The sequence below is a fragment of the Telopea speciosissima genome, chromosome 11, assembly GCF_018873765.1.
Source record: "Telopea speciosissima isolate NSW1024214 ecotype Mountain lineage chromosome 11, Tspe_v1, whole genome shotgun sequence".
NCBI lineage: Eukaryota > Viridiplantae > Streptophyta > Magnoliopsida > Proteales > Proteaceae > Telopea > Telopea speciosissima.
In genome coordinates this window covers 35,072,165-35,091,363 of record NC_057926.1, presented here as the reverse complement: position 1 = coordinate 35,091,363, position 19,199 = coordinate 35,072,165, and the positions used below count along the sequence as shown (strand labels likewise).

Genomic DNA, 19,199 nt, shown 5'->3' with positions numbered 1-19,199 from the left:
ACCTATGATTTTCAAATCAAACCCCAAAATGAAGCTCTTCATGTGTTTTACAAAGGCCATATACTTAATAGAACAGAGAGCATTAAAAATGCCACTGACAATGATAATCCAATTGATTCTTAGTAGCAACCCATCAGATTCAACAAATCCTTGAGTTTGAGTTCAAAGTAAAAAATTAGCAAATCCTTGCTCAGAGACAAACACCATACTATTTTGCAATTCTGAACTAAACTACCAGAGATAAACGATTACACTAGTACCCTTGAAAATAGGATTTCACATTTAAATACTCTGCAAGCGTCATTAGTCTGTGCTTCAAACAACGAAGCTCCATTGATAACAACTCCTACCAATGTGAAAATTGGAAACCATCTGCCTGCAATAGAAATATGACAAGCCTTAGCAAATGATCTTATCTATTTGATTCACAATCTATTAATAAACTTTTATTAAATGGTAGGAGCAATATCTATAAGTTACTTCGAGAATTGATCCCATTGATTCTTAGTAGCAACCCATCACCATAATAAGTTATTTTCTATAAATAAGATCAAAGGTTACCACTTACCAGTAGTAGAAATAACTCCAACAACTAACACCTGGTAGTTAGGGGTGTCAACTGGTTGGGCTCGGTCGGTCTCGGTCGGCCTAGCCGGGCCTCACCAATTTTACAGGCTGCACTGTGTTTGACCGTTTAGGCATTCGGGCTTGCTTTGGGCAGGCATGGTACGGTTTCATTTCGGTCGGTCGATGTTCGGTCTTTAATTGGGACAGCCTTATTCGGGCTAAACGGGCCTAAATCGGGTCTAAAACGGGCTAATGACCCATTTAACTCTAAACGGTCTCTAAACGGTGTGTGCTTACTAATTGACATGCAACTAGAATTTTAAGTTCAAACCATCACATCATTGGACAGTCACGGTACACCTCAACTCAAAATCAAATAAAGGTTATCCCAACTAAAATAGAAGCACATCTAACTAATAAATGTCAAAGACCACCAAAGAAACAAACAATAAAAAAGGAAGCTTGGAGGGAAGGGGAGGGGAAGTTTATAAGTTAAAGGGTCGGGTTGGGTTGGGCTGTAACCAGGGGGTTATAGGTCGGTCCTAGAATAGATCGGTCTGGTCGGACGCCCGACGGGCTAGGACCCCACACCGGGACGACACGTTTAGTAATCGGGCTAGGGCGAGCCAGGCTTTAACCGGGCAAACTCGGTCGGGCTTGGCGGGCCGGGCCTAGAATTGACACCCCTACTGGTAGTCATGCTCATACATCCACAGTGAAATCTGATTCATTAAACATAATAGAAATTACCCAAATTAGTAAGAAAACAATAAGTTTTTACTATGTACATTATAAATATCAGAATAGATAAAATTATTAACTTTGTAAATACTTACCAGCTTTAAATGATGGCAACCAGTCTCTTAAGCAATAAAAACTTCATCAACTTCCGAAAGTAACGATGAGCGGGATTCAGTAATATATCTACCTCCAACACTAAAGACAGATTCTGAAACAACTGATGAAGCTGGAACTACCAAGATATCACGAGCCATTCTAGAAAGGATTGGAAACTTGGGGCCATTAGTTGTCCACTAATGTAAAATATCAAAGTAAGAATCATTGTCCACATCGAGAAATAAACTTTCTTCTAGGTATTGATCCAATTCAGACTTTGGGGGTTGCATTAAACTACTGCACTCTCCAGCTACATATTTCTTGAAATCATCATTATATATTTTTTTTCTCTTAGAAATTCCGTCACAAAATTCTTTACAATTATCAACATTTTCAAAGATATCTCCAACATATTGGATACAAGAACTACCATACTTATTTACATACTTAGCATAGAGGTCTGTCACATCAAATTTGATCTGTGAAATATAATGTCCAGCATCATAATTGCCCCAAATCTTACGCATGCAAAATCTAATGAGTGTCATCTTGTAGCGAGGATCAAGAATAGCCCCGAGCGCCATAAACAAATTAAAACCCTTCCAATACTTCTCATATTTTAATCTCATGGTGATGGCCATAGAACTAATACAATCATCTTTGCTCTTTTCCTATCCACGTATATTTGAAAGAATATCACACACATCTTTAAAGTAGAGGTTTGCAATAAGATACTTGCAGCCCAACATGTGCACGGTGGCATCATAAAATACTTCTAAACACTGTTCAATTTTTTGGCACTTCTCACATTTCTCTTCTGTTGGCAAAGTATTGAAATTGTTATCCAATTTTGCCAGACGTTCAAATGCTATTTTCATCTCTAAAGCATTATGAAGCATTTCATAAGTGGAATTCCATCGAGTTTGAAGATCCAAAGAGACTTTTTTATCAGATAATCTGCATTGAGACAAAGTATTATTCCATTTCTCAAATCTTGATGGTGATGCATTTATTCTTTTAACCATGTGTCGAATCTTTATCAGTGCATCTCTAATATCTACCAATCCATCTTGAACAATAAGATTTATAATATGTGCACAACATCGCACATGAAACAACTCTCCATTCCTTATCAATGCTCCTTTTCGACTAATCCACTCCTTCAGATATTTTATCATAATATCATTTGTGGATGCATTATCCACTGCAATGGAGCAAACCTTCTTGTCAAGATTTCAACTTAACAGTTGAGCCTTTATGTGCTCACTAATAGCCTCTCTAGTATAAGGGGTTGTTGGAAGCTTCTTATAAGAAAGGATCTTCTTATGTAAGTTTCATTTGTCATCAATATAGTGACACGTCAAAACACAATAACCAAGATTTTGGTGTTCTGCTGTCCATAAATCTATAGTGAAACTAACAATAGAAGACAACTTGTCAAACTCCTTATATAATTTTCCCTTCTTTTCTTCAAAGACCCCATAACATCTTTTTTCACTGTATTCCTTGAATAAAACTTGAACATGGGATTTAAACTTTTTACAAATATCTGAAAATATTCACGCTCAACCATGCTGAATAGATAAGCATGCTTAGCAATCATCTTAGTAAAATGCTTTCGGATGAGCTCAGGATCATACTTATAATTTCCCAACTTAAAAGACTCACTTGTAGTACTATTTGTTAGTGAAAAAAGTTGTTGACCAACATCTTTATGGGTCTTTTTACTACAAGTTTTTTTATGGCTACTTGAGTGAGATGTCCCCAAAATACTCAAACCATTAAAGACTCTTCCATAATGCTTACATGTAGCCTTCACCTTGTTTCTATCATGAACAACCCTATCAAAGTCATTCCAAGCTACTGATGTAGTTTTTCTACGTTTGGGTTGTGAGCTTTGTGTTTGTGCTACATCCACACGATTACTTTCCCCCCCATTTCTCATTCTCTTTATTTGGACTCGTCTCCTCATTTAAAAGGACATCCTCACTCCTCTTATCATTAGTATTAGATGGAGCGACACCACTACCAAGTGTAGTAACTGATGCAATACTACAACGAAGATCATTCATTTCTAATCTCTACAGTTAGACAATTATCAAGTGTCAACAAACATTTAAAAAAAATAGTAGCATTGTCAAGTATCTACTACAAATATACATATTAGAACATAATTACAAAACTAAAACCCTAAAATAGAAATATTCAACCAAATATATGTTCAAAACCAACATTAACCCACAAAATTAATTTTAGAAATTTGATTAGAAATTTGATAAGGAAGGTAACTTACCTCTTAGAGAAACCCACTCCCACTTTCTTGGGCCCTTCCAATCCTTGCTCCTAGCTCAAGTCTTCCAAAAAATCAGTCTTGAATCAAGATTGTTCAATCTAAAAACAAATGAGGGAAGAGAGAAAAATTAATCAGGATACACTTAGGATCTATAGAGGAAATTCATGTCTCTCACATGGATTTATACTTATAACAAAGGAAAAAGGCAACCATCACGTTGAAGAAATACGAGACCAAAACACCAAACTAAAAGAAAAGAGAGAGGGGGGGGGGGAGAAAGAGAACTAACAAACTTTTCAAGATACAAGAAATTATCTTCATAGCTTTAAAAATCGAGACTAAAAGCAGTTGATTAGCATCTCAATATCACAACTTTCTACAATAGGAAAAAGAGAAGACAACCAAAATTGAATGGCACCAATAGATATCATAAGCCTATATAAAACATGATATGTATGTCAAAATTCCTAGGAAAAGGAAAAAGTTAAAACAGAATGAAACAGAATGCATGCAACTTTAACAGGAGAATCAAAAAAATTAAGGACAAATAGTAGGTATGTCAGCTTGAATCAAGATTGTTCACCTAAGCAATTCTAATTCTTTGTACTAGTAAAGTACTTAGGGGAGAAGAACAACCCCACAGAGTTTCAACTTTCAATAAAAAAAAGTAGGATTCGCCTGTAATTGAAATGAGCATCATAACAAGTAATCAAGAAAGAATGATACATGTGTTGAGATTAGGATTAAAATAGCAATTAATAGCATCAGTAAGCAAAAGATAACAACATAGATTCCATACTGATCAGAGCTTAGCCATACAGAATGGCTAAAATTTTCAAACGGTTTTTTTGCAGTACACAATCCGCTATATAATCTATTCAATTGCATGGAGATCACAAGATAGGGTGATTCCATGGTGGTCAGTAAAAAATGAAATAGACCTCGAACAACACAAATCCAATACAATGAGCAAAAGGCAAGAAACATTTCTGCATCAGAAGAATTACCCGTGCAATAGTAAAGATTTATTAGTGAGCACAGAAATAAAGACCATAAACAAATAGTATTACAAACCTAATAAATAAAAAAACCTCCATTAACTACATTGGACATTATCAGGATTCAGGAGCTTTTTCACAGTTGTCCCTCTCAAATCTAAATTGGTGAAGCCGGGTCGGGTTGGGTTGGTGATATTCATGCATATGGGGTTTGCGTAATTGTGGGAGGTTGAGTTTTGAAGATTCAGGGCAATTAAGTGGGGAATAATAGAAAGAAGTATTTGAGATAAATGAAGATACAGTGTTTGGTGGGATTGGCCATGTAGGATTTTGGAGATAATAGTAGGAGTGAACTGGCTATGAGTGAGTTTAGGATAAAAGAGTGGGTAGTGGTTTCCTAACTATTAAGAAAAGGTAGGTGGATGGTTAGCATCATGTGGGAAACAGTTTCACTCTCTTCTTCTTCTGCTTTTGCCATGACAAAGGAGGAGGAGGAAATGAGGAGTTCTGACAGCCTCTGATGTGATGTTCTTTATGTAAAGACATAAATGATGAGAGAGAGAGAGATGATGGGTGCTCTTCGTCTCCTTCTGGGCCCTCATGTAAGAAAATTCAAAAATTTCCATGCAATTTTTTAGTGGAAGAAAGTTTTTAAGAATGTAAATACCTGAATTCAGTGATTGAAATGTGTCTCGTTCTTACTCGGCTTAAAGGTTCACAAGCTCAGAGAACTAATCAGACCCAACTGTACCAGCAAATGAGGCGAAGAACTAATTTAACACGCTCAAAAGATAGAACCTGTTGTTGCCGGTGAGAGTCAAGAGTCGAGAGGGTTATGCGCGTGTCGTTGCCAGTGCCGCTGATAGTCAAGAATCGAGAGTGAGAGTTGAGGCCTTGAGCAACCTTGAAGCTTGAGGCTTGAGTGCAAAGTGTCAGCGCCGCTGAGGGCTTGAGGCGTTGAGACTTGAGAGTTGAGAGTGAAAGGGGGAATAAGGGAATAAGAATTAGTTGATTAGGGTTTAGGCCGTTTTAGGTTAAGAGTTAGGATTCATATTACCAAAATAACCCTATAAAAGTACTAATAATAGGGGTAATATAGTAATATTCATATGTTTTTATAAAAAATATTAAATAATCATATTTTACAATCGCCTAACAAATTATCCGATTATTATCCGATCCGAAATAAAACTATCCGACTCTGAATCTGATTAGCTTTTGGACGGATTCAGATATTTTCGGAAACCAAAATTCCGAATTCGGAACCTCCTAAACGGATTTGAACTTGGATCGGATTCGGATTTTTGGCTCCATTTACAGCCCTAATTTTGGGTTCACTTATGATTATGGTTTGATGTTGATTCATCATGGCTCTGTCTTGGTTTATTTTAAGTGATTTTGGTCTAATTCATTATTAGGCTAGAGAACTAAGGGCATAGTAGGAAAGACCCTAAGTATATATCCCATAGTGATTCACTATTGGTTGAGGGATTTACGGTAAGGATTATTGGATTGGTTTTATGGGTATTCTCTTAAGAAACCCAAGTATTTACAAGTTCGTCACTGATTATAAGTATTTCTTTATGGAGAAGCTTATTCTCATAACAAGGTTTCTTCTCCACTTTACTAAATTAGGGTTAGAGAGTGAGAAGAGTAAGAAAATGGCTTGAAGATGATGGAATGAAGACTTATGATTGAAGATGTATGTGATTAATGAAGGATTAGAGCAAACGATTGAGGAGGTGAACTCATTCAAGGGATTTTGAGTTAATAGAACCTTAATTTTCTTTGGTTTTACCATGGTAGCTAAAGTATGATTTGGTTTCTTAGATTGTTGTTAGAATAACTTAATTAAGAGGGTTATTTGTTGTATTTGATAGGTATTGCAATCCAAGAAGAGTTAATCCCATTTTTGGGAGGTTTTTAAGGTATTTCTTAAGATAAAGGTTATGGAAGTGATTTGATTTTGCAACCACGCGAGGATTCATTCTATTAATGGTTTGAATATCTTATTTAGGTTGTGTTGAAGCTAGAACTGTAATGGATTAAGGAGATTTCATGTTTTGATTGAGGATTCAAGTAAAGAACCCTAGGTTTTGAGGTTTTCATTGAGGAAGACGGTATAATTTGAATTGGTTTCTTTAATTGATCATACATGAGTTAATTTGAGCATTCTAGGTTGCTTAGGATGCATGTTTTCATGGGTTTATTTATTAAAATTTGTGCATGGAGGTTTGGGGATAAAATCCACAAGCTTTGGATAATTTCCCATGGTTTCTCGACCTTTGCGAGCAGGTTTTTCAGGAACCGATCGATCGGTATGATCTACAAGTCAACCAAAGCCTGCTGGTCTGTCTAGTGGTCTATCGGGCATTGACCGAATGCGCTTTTGGAACCACCGGTCGACCGTTAGGGGTAAAAAATGGATATTATTAAGATGTTTTTATATGATTTAGTTGTCCCCATTGGTCAGTCTTTGGGCACTAAAAATCACGTAATAACTCGGTATTTGGGTGACCCGTAGGGCCATTCGAAGTTAACTAAAAGTTAGAAGATTGAAAAACGTTTGAAAGGTGAGTAACGATACTTAATTATGTTAGGACATGTAGCTAATAGGCTATGCATGTATGAATGGTGATTGGAATGAATGTTAACTAATGTTTATGCTAATTATGAACTATGCACACATGATAGATATAAAGGATGCTTGTTAGAATGTGAGTATGAAGGCTCAATATGAAAAGATATTATAATTATGTATTATGTGTATAGTGATTGGTTACAATGACAAGAATGTATGATTGATGGACCATGAGTGAGAATCTAAATGCAAAGATATGATTGATGATGATATAATGTTTATTTTTTCCATGTCTATAATGTGAATGGATGAATGAATGCATGATTACATGGGATTATAAATGGACAAAGGAATGGAATAAATGTTATGTATTCTTATTGTACATGCAATTATGATAGGCTTCCTATGTATCATGTACATGTTCAAGATGTTAAGAATGGTTTATAAAATGGTACTTTTAGTACACAATAAATGTCTAAGCGTAAAGGAAAGAAAGTCATTTGAAGCCGTAAGTCAATTGACGACTCGGGATGGTATAAATGGTATCATAAGAGGCATTGAGGCTAAGGCCAAGACATGACTCAACACAAATGTTATGTGAGAAGTTGAGGCTAAGGCCAAGACATGACTTGACTCAAATGCTATGAGAGGCATTAAGATTTTAGCTAAGACATGATTCAGTATGAAAGGATACCACACCCAAAAGAAGTTGAGACTAAGGTTGAGAATGGAATTGGGTAACATATGAATGATTTAAAAAAAGATGAAAATGATGCATGATGTATGTTGTCCTAAGAATGGTTATGGATTATGTATATGTATAGTTCTGCATAATTGTTTATCTTGCTCACTGGGCTGTAAAGCTCATCCCATTATTGTTAAATATTTTTACAGAGTAAGGAGTTAAGGATAAAGGGAAGGGAATTGTGATCGAACAGGATCACTTAGACTGAAGAAGACCTTTCTATTATTTGAATTGAAGTTTAGTTAAGGTCAATGTTATAGATGTTTAGACTTTTGTTTTGAACAATGTCTTATGTTATATTTTAAAGGATGTCTATAAATATTGAGGATATATGTCAACAATGTTACTACCTGATAGGTGAGTATTGGGGATTTATGAATGGTTGAATGGTTTAATTTTTTCAATTTTGATGCCCCTAACCCATGAATGTTTCCGCTGAACTCTAATGGATATTATGTACGTTATGGATCTTTTGATAGATTACCTATGATGGTAGCAAAGCTTTAGGCTCTAAGAATGTTTATGATCCATACATATTACATGTTTTATGGTGAATGTTAAATTAACTTGCACCGACTCCAACTAGATCCGGTGTCATGGGCCCCACTAGGTCTAGGCTTTCTGGGGGCGTGACAATTCATCCTTTCTAGCTTCATTAAAATAATGTACATCATGTCTATATTAATTCCATGCATGCTTTATTGCTTTTTGGCCTAGATACCTAAATCATGACTAGTCGACTAGATTTGCAATTTTACATACATGATGCTCAACTATATATGCTACATACAAAATCATTTCGGATCCTAGACCCTCATCTAGGTGGTCACTCCTACAAGAGAACTTTTAACCCTCTCTCCTCACTTGTACCTTACAAGCTATAGTGAGAACTCACAAGGATTTAAAATTTAGTTTCATTTATTTTTCCCTTTTCCCAATTTTTAGATTAGTTGTTAGATATTAGAGATTTTATAACAGAAAAAAACGTTAGCTCAGTGAGTGAGGCACTAGATATTAGAAACTGTGTTAATGGTGGGATTTGATCCTAGGAATGGATGGTATGATTTTCATAGACTTACCAACAAAGCAACCTTCCAACTTTAACAGTGAAGAAAGCCTTCACAAGCAAGGTTCTTAATCCCTAGATCGGTCAAGGCCAAAATCGATCTGATACCGATTCGGATTGATTAAAATTGGTCAGGGTCATTCAAAATTTGCAAAAAACTCGGTTTTGTTGGAAAGGTCCTAAAATCGGCCAGAAAAATATTAAGAAAAAAAAAAAAGAAAAGTGAAAACATGCTAATCATGTTTAATCCCTAATTTGAACTTATCTAATCCCTATTTTTATGTTGAGCTTACCTTGTCTGCCTCCTCAACCTCATCCACTACCGCCATTAGCTAAAAAAGCTCCACGTTTAATTCCTAGTGAAAAACATGATAAGATCGCTCCCTTTTAGTTCACGGATTTCTCTCCTTAACCTCATCTACTACCGCCATTAGCTAAAAAAACTCCACGTTTTAATTCTTAGTGAAAAAACATGATAAGATCCCTCCCTTCTATCGTGCAGATTTAAGGCTCCCAATAATCTAAATCATAGTGTGAAAAACTTAGGAAGAAGAAAAATTAGAAAATCTGGGTTTTAAACCCTAATTACCTTAAGAAGGTAAATGTTTAAATGGAATTAAATATTTCTTTAATCAATTCCCTAGTCAAAATGGTAAGATTTCCATTTTTTCTCCCGGATTTTAGGCTGCCAAATCTGTGAATCGCGATTTAAAGACTCAAAGAACGAAGGAAAAAAGGGTTTTAAGTCATACGTATTGGATCGGATCACCCAATCCGAAATGGTTATCCTGTTATGATACCGATTCACAATACCTTAACAGGATCAGTCATATCTCGGGATCGGTCACAATCGATACCGATCTGATCCGACTGATACCGACCGATTTGATCCGAGATTACGAACCATGTTCACAAGGCTTTTGTCATCAATGTTCTTCTTCTTCATCCAACACATTCTTTCGCTAAAAATATGACTCCCTCCCTATCTTCGTCTTCAACGTATTGGTGTTGTTGGATTCTCAGCTAGCGGTTGATAGCTTGATAAGACCTTACAACACATTCTAGATAAAGCATTCTCATTCTATTATTTTCATACCCGCCCCCCACCCCCCCCCCCCCCCACCAAAAAAAATAATTAAAAAAAAAAAATAAAAAAAATAAATCATTCTACTACCAACAAAGGCTTAAGTAACAAATGGGCCTAGTGCCCATATATAAAACAAAAAAGACTTAGTGCATTTTGTAGAGTGTGGAGTGTTAAAGCCCATGTGGGTCCAAGTCTCTTGGTTCACATCTTTCTCCCCCTTTCATAAAATCATAGTTTTATTTTTTTGGTCCAAGTCTCTTGGAAAACTAGCTTTTTTACTTGACTCGTCTTTCAAAAAAACCTGGTACTAAAATGGTGTCAATTTGGGATTGAAGTCGGGAACCGTCCAAGTACACCGACCCGCCCCATTATTAAATGAGATGATTTTGGGAACTAATTTTGGGACTGATTCTTAAATGGGACAGGATGGTTCTAGGACAGGTGCCCAATATGTCTAGAACCAAAAGATCAATAAGGAACCATCTTGAGCCGGAACCGGAACCACAAGAACTTGTTTAAGATGCTTATTTACTTATGGGAAGCAGTTTTCTGTACGGGAGTGTGGTCTACGCCAGCACTCCCATGAGTCTATCTCTCTCCTCCTTAAAACAAGGTGGTTGAGGTGTCTTTTCACATAGGGAGGAGAGAGATAGACTCATGGGAGTGCTGGCGTAGGCCACACTCCCGGACAGAGATCTTTTTCCCTTTACTTATTTAAGGTTAGCTAATACTTAATAGTCATAATTAATAAAAAAATTATGTTGTTATTACAAAGAATAGGATTGTGTGTCAAAGAAACACTTATATTTGAGTGTTTGAGATTTTGAGGGCCATAATTTGTTAAGGAACAGAACCGGGTTATGTTGTAATTATAAAGAAATACTTATATTTGAGTGTTTGAGACTGAGTGTCTAGACCCGTTAACGAGCCAAAATTGGAACATCTCATTACTAAAGGGGACTAAATACTAGTTTTGAGATCGTTATACATGATGGTTCTGGGATTGACCCCTTTGAGATTGGAACCGATAAGGAACCGCCCTAAATACCCAGAACCGTCTCATTTGACACCGTTGATTAATCTCTCAACCTCTATTGTATGAAGTCCAAAATGCCTTTGACACTTTTCCAAAAGTCCCATCTAACCACCCAAACCTATGGATTAAGAGATTCTCTTTTCACCGTATATGAAGGAAAACTCTACCCTATTTGGAGAAAATTTTCCTATTACCAAGGTGAACTCTTTAGTCATTGTTGTGTCAAGAAATCACTCAGTGGTCCTTCGAGTGCCGTAACCTGCAAAAGACCCTGGGTGACAAAAGAGAACCGGTGTGGTTCTGGCCTAGGACTCTCCGATGCCTAAGTTAGATCTCTCTGAGCAAATAGATGAATAGTAGTATTCAAGATGAGTTAAGATGTCCCTTGATGGGGCTGAGTACCTTGCCTTTTATAGTAGAGTATGGCAGTGTGGAGAGTCCCAGTTGTTATAGAGTGTCCGTTGTAGGTGATAGAGTCCCTGAGTAGCAGGGCTCCTCCTTGACTGGTTATCTTCCCGTGAAACGTGGTGTCACGATAGACTTGGTATTTGTCTTCCTGAGAGACGTAGTGTCATGATAGACTTAGTATCCGTGGTGGATAGTCCTACCTTCGTGGTAGAGGAGGTTCTTAGTATATGAGCCCATTCAAACTACGTGACTTGATAGGCAGTGGCCTAGAGTCCTTGGTGATGTCGGTCTGTGTCTTGTTGATGGTGGTGATCGCCGTGTTCGAAGGAGACCACGCCCGATGGGATTGGCGCCCAAGGGTGGCGCACCCAAGGGGGTTCGCGCCCGTGGGTGCTTGTGATCGGCGCCTGCGGTTGGTTCTTCGCTGGCTCTGTCTTGGCCCCCTTCTTTGGGCCATGACACGTGGCGACCTCTGATTGGCTGGTGTGAATTTGGGTTCATCATTTGCCCCCCACTCTCTTGGAACGGAGTGCTCAAGAGAGTATCCTCTGCATTCTCGTACCGATTAGGGGGTTCCCTATGAATAATCTCTTCTCTGAGGATGTGCTTGTGAATTGCTTGGTGAGAGAGAGGTTGTGGGTTCAAACCTCTCCTCTCCCATCTTCTTTGTCTTTTTCTCTTCTCCTTGTTGTAGATATATATACTCTTAGTCCTTTCTTCTCTTTTCACTTTTTCCTCTTCATTTTTCTCTTCTTCTCTGTCTTGCTTTTCCACATTTTGCTTTTTACTTCTTCTACTTTTACTTGGACTTTGAGTTTGGTCACTATTCATTGTGCCCCCCATGTGTTTGTTCTTGGGTCACAAGGAGGAGTAGTGTCCTTCATTTGCTTGCTTGGCACCTCTTGGCTACTACCCTTGCCTTGGAACTTGGCTTGCTTTGGCGTGCGTGGCTTGGTGCTCGACCTGTGTCTTGCTCATTGTGCTATGTCTTTGCCTTGTACTTGCATTCGTGTGCCTAGTTTGCCTTGGTCTATGCTCACCTGTTGTTCAAAATCGACGTGCCCGACTTATGTCTAGTTCGATCGACGTTTGATCAGTGTTCATCTATAGTCTGCGCCCAGGCAGTCCGTGTCTAGCCAATTCGCACCTAGGCGGTCCGTGCCTGCGACTTCGATTGGCGCCCTACTAGCGAGCCGCACCCGACTTTGGGTCCGTGCCCCTGTGACTTCGATCGGTGCCCCTGAGGTGATCCACGCTAGACTTGGGGTTCGCACCCATGTGACTTCGATCGGCGCCCCTACGACGATCCGCACTTGACTTGGGTTCGTGCCCCTGCTTCAATTGGCGTCCTCAATCTGAGCCTGTGTCTGTCCATGGTCTGCGTCCACGCCTGTACTCGATCGGCGCCCCTGACCATGTCTTGGGCTGTGCTTGGTACGTGCTGTTCTTCCTTCTTCTTCTTTTTTTTTTTTTTTTTTGGATCTGCATTGATGGACACAGGTTGGCCTCCCTCTCTCCGCATGGGTTACTTGGCTTTGGGAGACCGTTGTGCTAAGTAAGTAGCCCATCTGCTTCATTGTTTATCCATGTCATCATCGGACGACTCTGATCTAACTACGGTCGTGGTTGGATCCGCTGAGGAGTCTTCTTCGGGGTCATCATCCCCCGCAGATACTTCTTCTTCTTTGCCTTCCCCAGTTGCTAGTGATGGGGAGGAGGAGGTTTCTGGAGGTTTCGCCCCTAGTAGGGGTCGTAAGGCCTCCAGAGCTTCTACTTCAGTTGGTGACCCTAAGAGTAAGTTGACTCACATTCCTAGCATCTTGACTTCTTCGAACTTGGCATCACTTCGTCGGGAGTACCATATGCCCTTTGAGGTCGTGCTTCGCGTCCCTGGTCCTGATGACCGTGCTTACTCCCATCTAGCGGATGAGGTCTGCCTTTACCGTATTTTCTTCACCCATGGTCTTCGCTTCCTTATCTCCTGTTTCATGGAGCTGGTGTTGGAGCACTGGTGCCTTACCCCTGGGCAGGTGTTGCCCAACTCTTGGCGTGTCATCCTGGGTTTTTATGTGTTCTTCGCCCGGATGGGGCGTGCTGCTACTGCTCCCCTGTTCTCGTACTTCTATGTTTTGAAGAAGGGGGAAGGCGGGTGCTACCACTTCGCCCATCGTCTCCCTAGGGGGTCTCTTGTCACGCTCGATCCTCTTATGGGGATCACTAGCTCGGTGAAGTATTGGAGGGATCGCTTCTTTTTTGCCATGGTCCCCCGATGTGCACTGTGATCTACCTGGGAGGTCATGGATGTCAAGAGGGTGAACCGCCCTCTTGAGTTGAGCTACTTTGAGCGTGACTCCCTCCAGCGATGTCAGGGATGTGACCCATTCGACGTCCGTCAATTGGATTCCGAGGCCTTCTTATGCCTTTGGAAGTTGAGTCCTGGTAAGATATTTGGCTTCTTGGATGTTTGCTTATGTACTTTTCTTCCATGTATCCACTGTTTGACTTGCCTTGTGTTTTTGATTGGGTGTCGTTGTGCAGTGGACATACGACCATATCTTAGTGTCTTCCGCTCTAACCTGCGGAAGAGGAGTACTCAGACTGCTTCCCTGGGGATGGTTCTTCTGCTATTGATCCTGCAGTTCCTGCTTCTTCTCCTTCTGAGGTCGTTGGGACCAAGCAGAAGAGGGGCCCTGATCCCCCTAGTTCAGTGAGGACTAGGCCGCCTATTATCCTTCCGCGTTCATCTTCTATTGCCACTGCTCCTGGGTCTTCTGCTCCACCCCCTTGAGAGGCAAAGGGGTGGTCTCCTCTTCTGGTGGCGTGACAGTTGATCCTCCAACCTCCTCCCCTTTGGTGTTACCTTAGAATCTTCAGGAGGGAGCGACATTGACCAGCCGCGGAGTATGCCGAGAGTGGCTGGATATGGGGAGGCTACCCGGGGAGCATTCAGTCCTACAGGGGTTTAGCAACGCATTCTTGACGCAGACCCTCTACCAGGACATAGCTTCTGTGAGTTTTGCTTCTCACTCTTTTGCTTTTCATGTTGTTGCTTTCCTTGTACTTTGGATGATTCTTTGTGGGTATGCTAATTGCAGGTCCAGCATCGTGTCACGAAGACGGTGCTTCACCTGGAGAGTCATGCTTTTCGGGAGATCCAGCTAAACCGCAAGCTACAGGGCTTGGAGAAGGAGCTTCAGGGGCATAAGGTAGCCCGGGAGGAGCCGTGGCACGTGAGAGGAGTATGGCTGAGGAGCTCAGGGTGGCGTCTGCTGCGGCGGCCGAGAGCTCATCTAGAGTTCGTGCTCTGAAGGAGGAGCTTTGCGCCTTGAGGCGGAGCCATGAGGTTGAGGTGTCTGAGGCCGGGGAGTGAGCAGTGACAGCTTATCAGCAATCTCCTGAGATCATTGTGTACTTCTATAACTACAACCAGGAGATATATGATGCAGGCATTCAAGACTTGGCAGTCTGCATTCTGGAGAAGACCCCTGACTATGATTTCTCAGGGTTCCCGGAGGTTACTACGTTGTTGCCCACGACTGTTGTTGTGGCTCATGTCTTTCCTGAGGACGGTGTTGTGGTGGCTGAGGAGGGTGTGGTCTTGCCAGAGGAGAGTGTTGCTCGTCCAGCCGAGGCCGATATGATGTCCCCTGCTGGGTCGGATGTCGCTCCTCCATCAGATGCCCCTTGAGTATATAGGTGTTCTTGGGCGTTAAACTTTTTGGATCTTGAACTTTGGATTGTGATCTCTTTTTGGATTGTATGTACTTAACTTTTTACCTTCGTCGATGTGGATGTTGCATATATGTGATCTTTGTTGCTTTGATGGTTCTCTTAATTTTGCAACCTCAGGTGGTCTGTAGTCTTTGGTGGTGTTATGTCTTGGCGGTCTATGGACCTTGATGGCCAATGGGCCTTGGTGGCATTGTGCCTTGAGGGCGTAACGCCTTGGTGGTCAACGGACCTTGGTGGCCAACAGGCCTTGGTGGCATAACGCCTTGGTGGTCAACGGACCTTGGTGGCCAACGGGCCTTGGGGGCATAACGCCTTAGTGGCATAATGACTTGGTGCGATGGCAGTGATTCGATTGAGTAGTAGAAGACGAGTATTTCCGAAACCAACTCTTTACTTCAAATGAGAAAAATTTTCAAATTATCCTTGAAAGTGTACTGCCATTTACTACTACTGCTACTACTGCTGCTGCTGCTCTATTATTGCTTCTACTGATAGTACTTCTTCAGGTGTTCTGAGTTCCAGGTACGGTCTACCTTCTTGCCCCCAGAGTTTTCAAGCGGTATGTCCCTAGACGTATCTTCTTAGAAACTATGTCAGGTCCTTCCCAGTTTGCTGATAGCTTCCCTTCCTTTCGTGGCTGTGATGCACTTACCCTCCTTAGGACTAGGTTCCTTTGGTGGAATAACCTTTCTTGCACCCTGGCATTGTAGTACTTTGCTGTACACTGTTGGTATGCCACATTTCTCAGTAGTGCCTTCTCTCGTACTTCATCCAGGAAGTCTAGATTTGCTCGTAGTCCATCTGTTTATGTCCTTTCGTTGAAGTGCAGTACTCTGTGGGACATGGTGATGACCTCTACTGGTGCTAGTGCCTTTGTGCCATATGCCAGGTGGAATGGGCTTTCTCCTGTGGGTGTCCTTATTGTGGTGCGGTATGCTCATAGGACATTTAGCAGTTCTTCGACCCACTTCCCTTTGGCTCCTTTCAATCTTTTCTTTATTCCATCCAGCAGAGTTCTGTTGGTGACCTCCACCTGATCATTAGCCTATGGGTAAGCTATCGAAACATGCCGATAGTCAATGTTGTAGCTCTGATAGAAGACTCTGAACTTGGGGTTGTTGAACTGCTTCCTGTTATCTGAGACTATGATCTTTGGCACCTCGAACCTATAGATGATGTCGTCATGGACGAACTTCTCCATCTCATTCTTTGTGATTTTGGCCAATGGCTTGGCCCCTACCCACTTGGTGAAGTAGTCTATGGCGACCACCAAGTATTTGCGGTTGCCTGATGCTGTTATGAAGTCCCCCAAGATGTCTACCCCCCACATGGCAAAGGGAATAGGGTTGAGGATCGATGTCCGTTTGGTGGCGGGTAGATGGGGTACTGGGGCGAACAATTGACATTGCTCGCAAGCCTTGACGTATTGCACTGCTTCTTCTTGCATTCTCGGCCAGTAGAGTCCTTGTCAGAGGATTTTGTAGGCTAGATTTTGTCCTCCCATATGGCTTCCACAGATCCCCTCATGTACCTCTGTCAGGGCATATTGGGCTCCTTTGGGTGCTAGGCACCGAAGCAGTGGTGCTGTGGTCCCCCTCTTGTATAGTACTCTGTCTAGGATGGTGTACTTTGCAGCTCTCATCCTTATCTTCCTTGCTTCGACCTTGTCTTCTGGTAAGATGTCGTTCTGTAGGTAGTTGAGTATAGGGTCCATCTAGCTAGGCCCTTCCTCAATTTCATTGACTTGCTTCTCCTGGTATGTTGGTTCATGTAATATTTCCACGTACACTGCACTATCTAGGTTTCTGAGTTCATCATTGGCTAGCCTGGACAGTGCATCGGCAGTGGCATTCTCGATCCTGGGAACCCGAACCATCTCGAACGTCACGAACTCTCTGATCAGCTTTCGAGCACGTGCTAGGTATGACATCATTCGATTGACTTTTGCTTCGTACTCTCCATTCACCTTATTCATCACAAGCTGGGAGTCACTCCGGATGGATAGGTGTGTGACTTGAATGGCCCTGGCCACCCGGAGTCCAGTGAGTAATGCCTCGTACTCTGCTTTATTATTGGATGCTGGGAAGGTGAACCGTAGAGCATACTGGATTCAAAATCCTTCAGGGTTGGTGAGTATGAAACCGGCTCCGCATCCTGTGGCGTTACTTGAACCATCCACGAACATCTCCCATGATCCTTGGTCCTGGTCCTCTGGTTCCTCTGCTTCTAACTCAGTCTCAGGTAGGGTGCATTCGGCGACAAAGTTCGCCAGAGCTTTGCCTTTAATGGCCTTCTTGGGTTGGTACCTGATGTCGTGCTCGCTCAGTTCAACCTCCCAGGCGATCAACCGTCCAGAGATGTCTGGCTTGTGCAGTACCTTCTTCAATGGTAGGTTGGTGAGGACTGTGATGGTATGGGCTTGGAAGTAAGGTCTGAGCTTCCTAGCCGCGATCACTAGTGCGTATGCTACCTTCTCAATCTTTGTGTACCTAGTCTCTGCATCAATTAAGACATGGCTTACATAATAGATGGGTCTCTGTATCTTACCCTCTTCTTTTAGTAGCACTGCGTCACTGCGACGGGGGTCGTTGCCAACTAGATCTACAACTCTTCGTTGGGTTCTGGGCACCCAAGCAATGGTGGATTCTCGAGGTACACCTTCAGCTCTTCAAACGCTTTTTGGCACTCCTTTGTCCATGCAAAGTCTTTAGGACTTCGGAGGTTCTTCAACATCTTGAAGAATGGCAGGCACTTGTCTCCCAACCGTGACATGAACCTTGAAAGGGCAGCGATCCTTCCATTCAATCTCTGTATTTCTCTGACTGTCCGAGGTGGTGGCCTTGATCTTGGATGGATTGGCTTCTATTCCCCCTACTGAGACCATGAACCCCAGGAATTTTCCTGACGTCACCCTGAAGGCGCACTTCACAGGGTTTAGCTTCATCTGGTTCCTTCTCAGCACATCGAACACTTCTTCCAGGTCGGTTAGGTGTTGGTGGGTTTGGACGCTCTTCACGAGCATATCATCCACGTACACCTCCATATTGCGCCCAATCTGTTCTTCGAACATCTTATTGAGCATCCTCTGGTAGGTGGCCCCTGCATTCTTCAATCCGAATGACATGACATGATAATGGTAGTTCTCCTGGTCCTTTCGGAAGGTGGTGTAAGACTCGTCATTCTCATGCATGAGGATTTAATTGTAGCCAGAATAGGCATCCATGAAACTCAGCATCGCATGTCCGGGGGTGGCATCGATCAACAGATCAATCCTGGGTAGTGGGTACTCATCTTTTGGGCACGCCTTGTTCAAGTCAGTGTAGTCGATGCACATTCTCCACTTCCCATTAGGCTTGGGTACTATGACCACGTTCGCGAGCCAGGTAGGGAACTTCTCTTCTCTGATGAACCCTGCTCGGCTCAACTTCTCGACCTCTTCCTTGATGGCTGCCTGTCGGTCGAGGGTGAAATTTCTTCTCTTCTGCTGGACGGGCTTCCTGGTTGGGTCTACATGCAGTTTGTGCTCTGCTATGGACCTGGGTATGCCTGGCATGTTTGTAGTTGACCATGAGAAGACATCCATGTTAGTCTAGAGGAGGTGCCCCAGCTCTTCTTTTTGTTCATCGCTCAATAATGAGCCAACCTGTACGACCTTGGAAGGGTCGTCTTTGCTGAGTGATCAGGGGATGAGGTCCTCCACCGATCTTCCTCTTTTTTTTGTCAGTTCATCTCTCTGGTCACTGACCAGGTTCTCCATGCACAGTGCCATCCCCCGTGTGTTACCGTTCTTCTTCTTCACAAAGGTTGCATAGCAGTCTCTGGCCTTGTTCTGATTACTTTGAACTTCCC

At 41.8% G+C, this 19,199-nt stretch overlaps 1 protein-coding gene across 1 annotated transcript; it reads right to left on the bottom strand.

The window, feature by feature from the left end:
• Nucleotides 1-1,430: 1,430 nt before the first annotated feature.
• Nucleotides 1,431-9,416, bottom strand: LOC122645012 (zinc finger BED domain-containing protein RICESLEEPER 4-like). The gene is made up of 5 exons (XM_043838367.1): nt 9,381-9,416; nt 3,331-3,485; nt 2,178-2,361; nt 1,719-2,075; nt 1,431-1,601 (listed from the first exon to the last, which is right to left on the bottom strand). The coding sequence occupies exons 1-5, from the start codon at nt 9,414-9,416 to the stop codon at nt 1,431-1,433; spliced, it is 903 nt and encodes a 300-aa protein (XP_043694302.1).
• Nucleotides 9,417-19,199: the final 9,783 nt, after the last annotated feature.

Excerpts from the sequence above, each read along its gene's own strand:
- LOC122645012 (XM_043838367.1), bottom strand. The coding sequence starts at position 9,416 with ATGGCGGTAGTGGATGAGGTTGAGGAGGCAGACAAG. Across the intron at positions 3,486-9,380 it reads AGGTTGAGGAGGCAGACAAG|AGATTAGAAATGAATGATCT; the intron begins GTAAGCTCAACA and ends GTCTAACTGTAG. Across the intron at positions 1,602-1,718 it reads ATGATGATTTCAAGAAATAT|TGGACAACTAATGGCCCCAA; the intron begins GTAGCTGGAGAG and ends ATTTTACATTAG.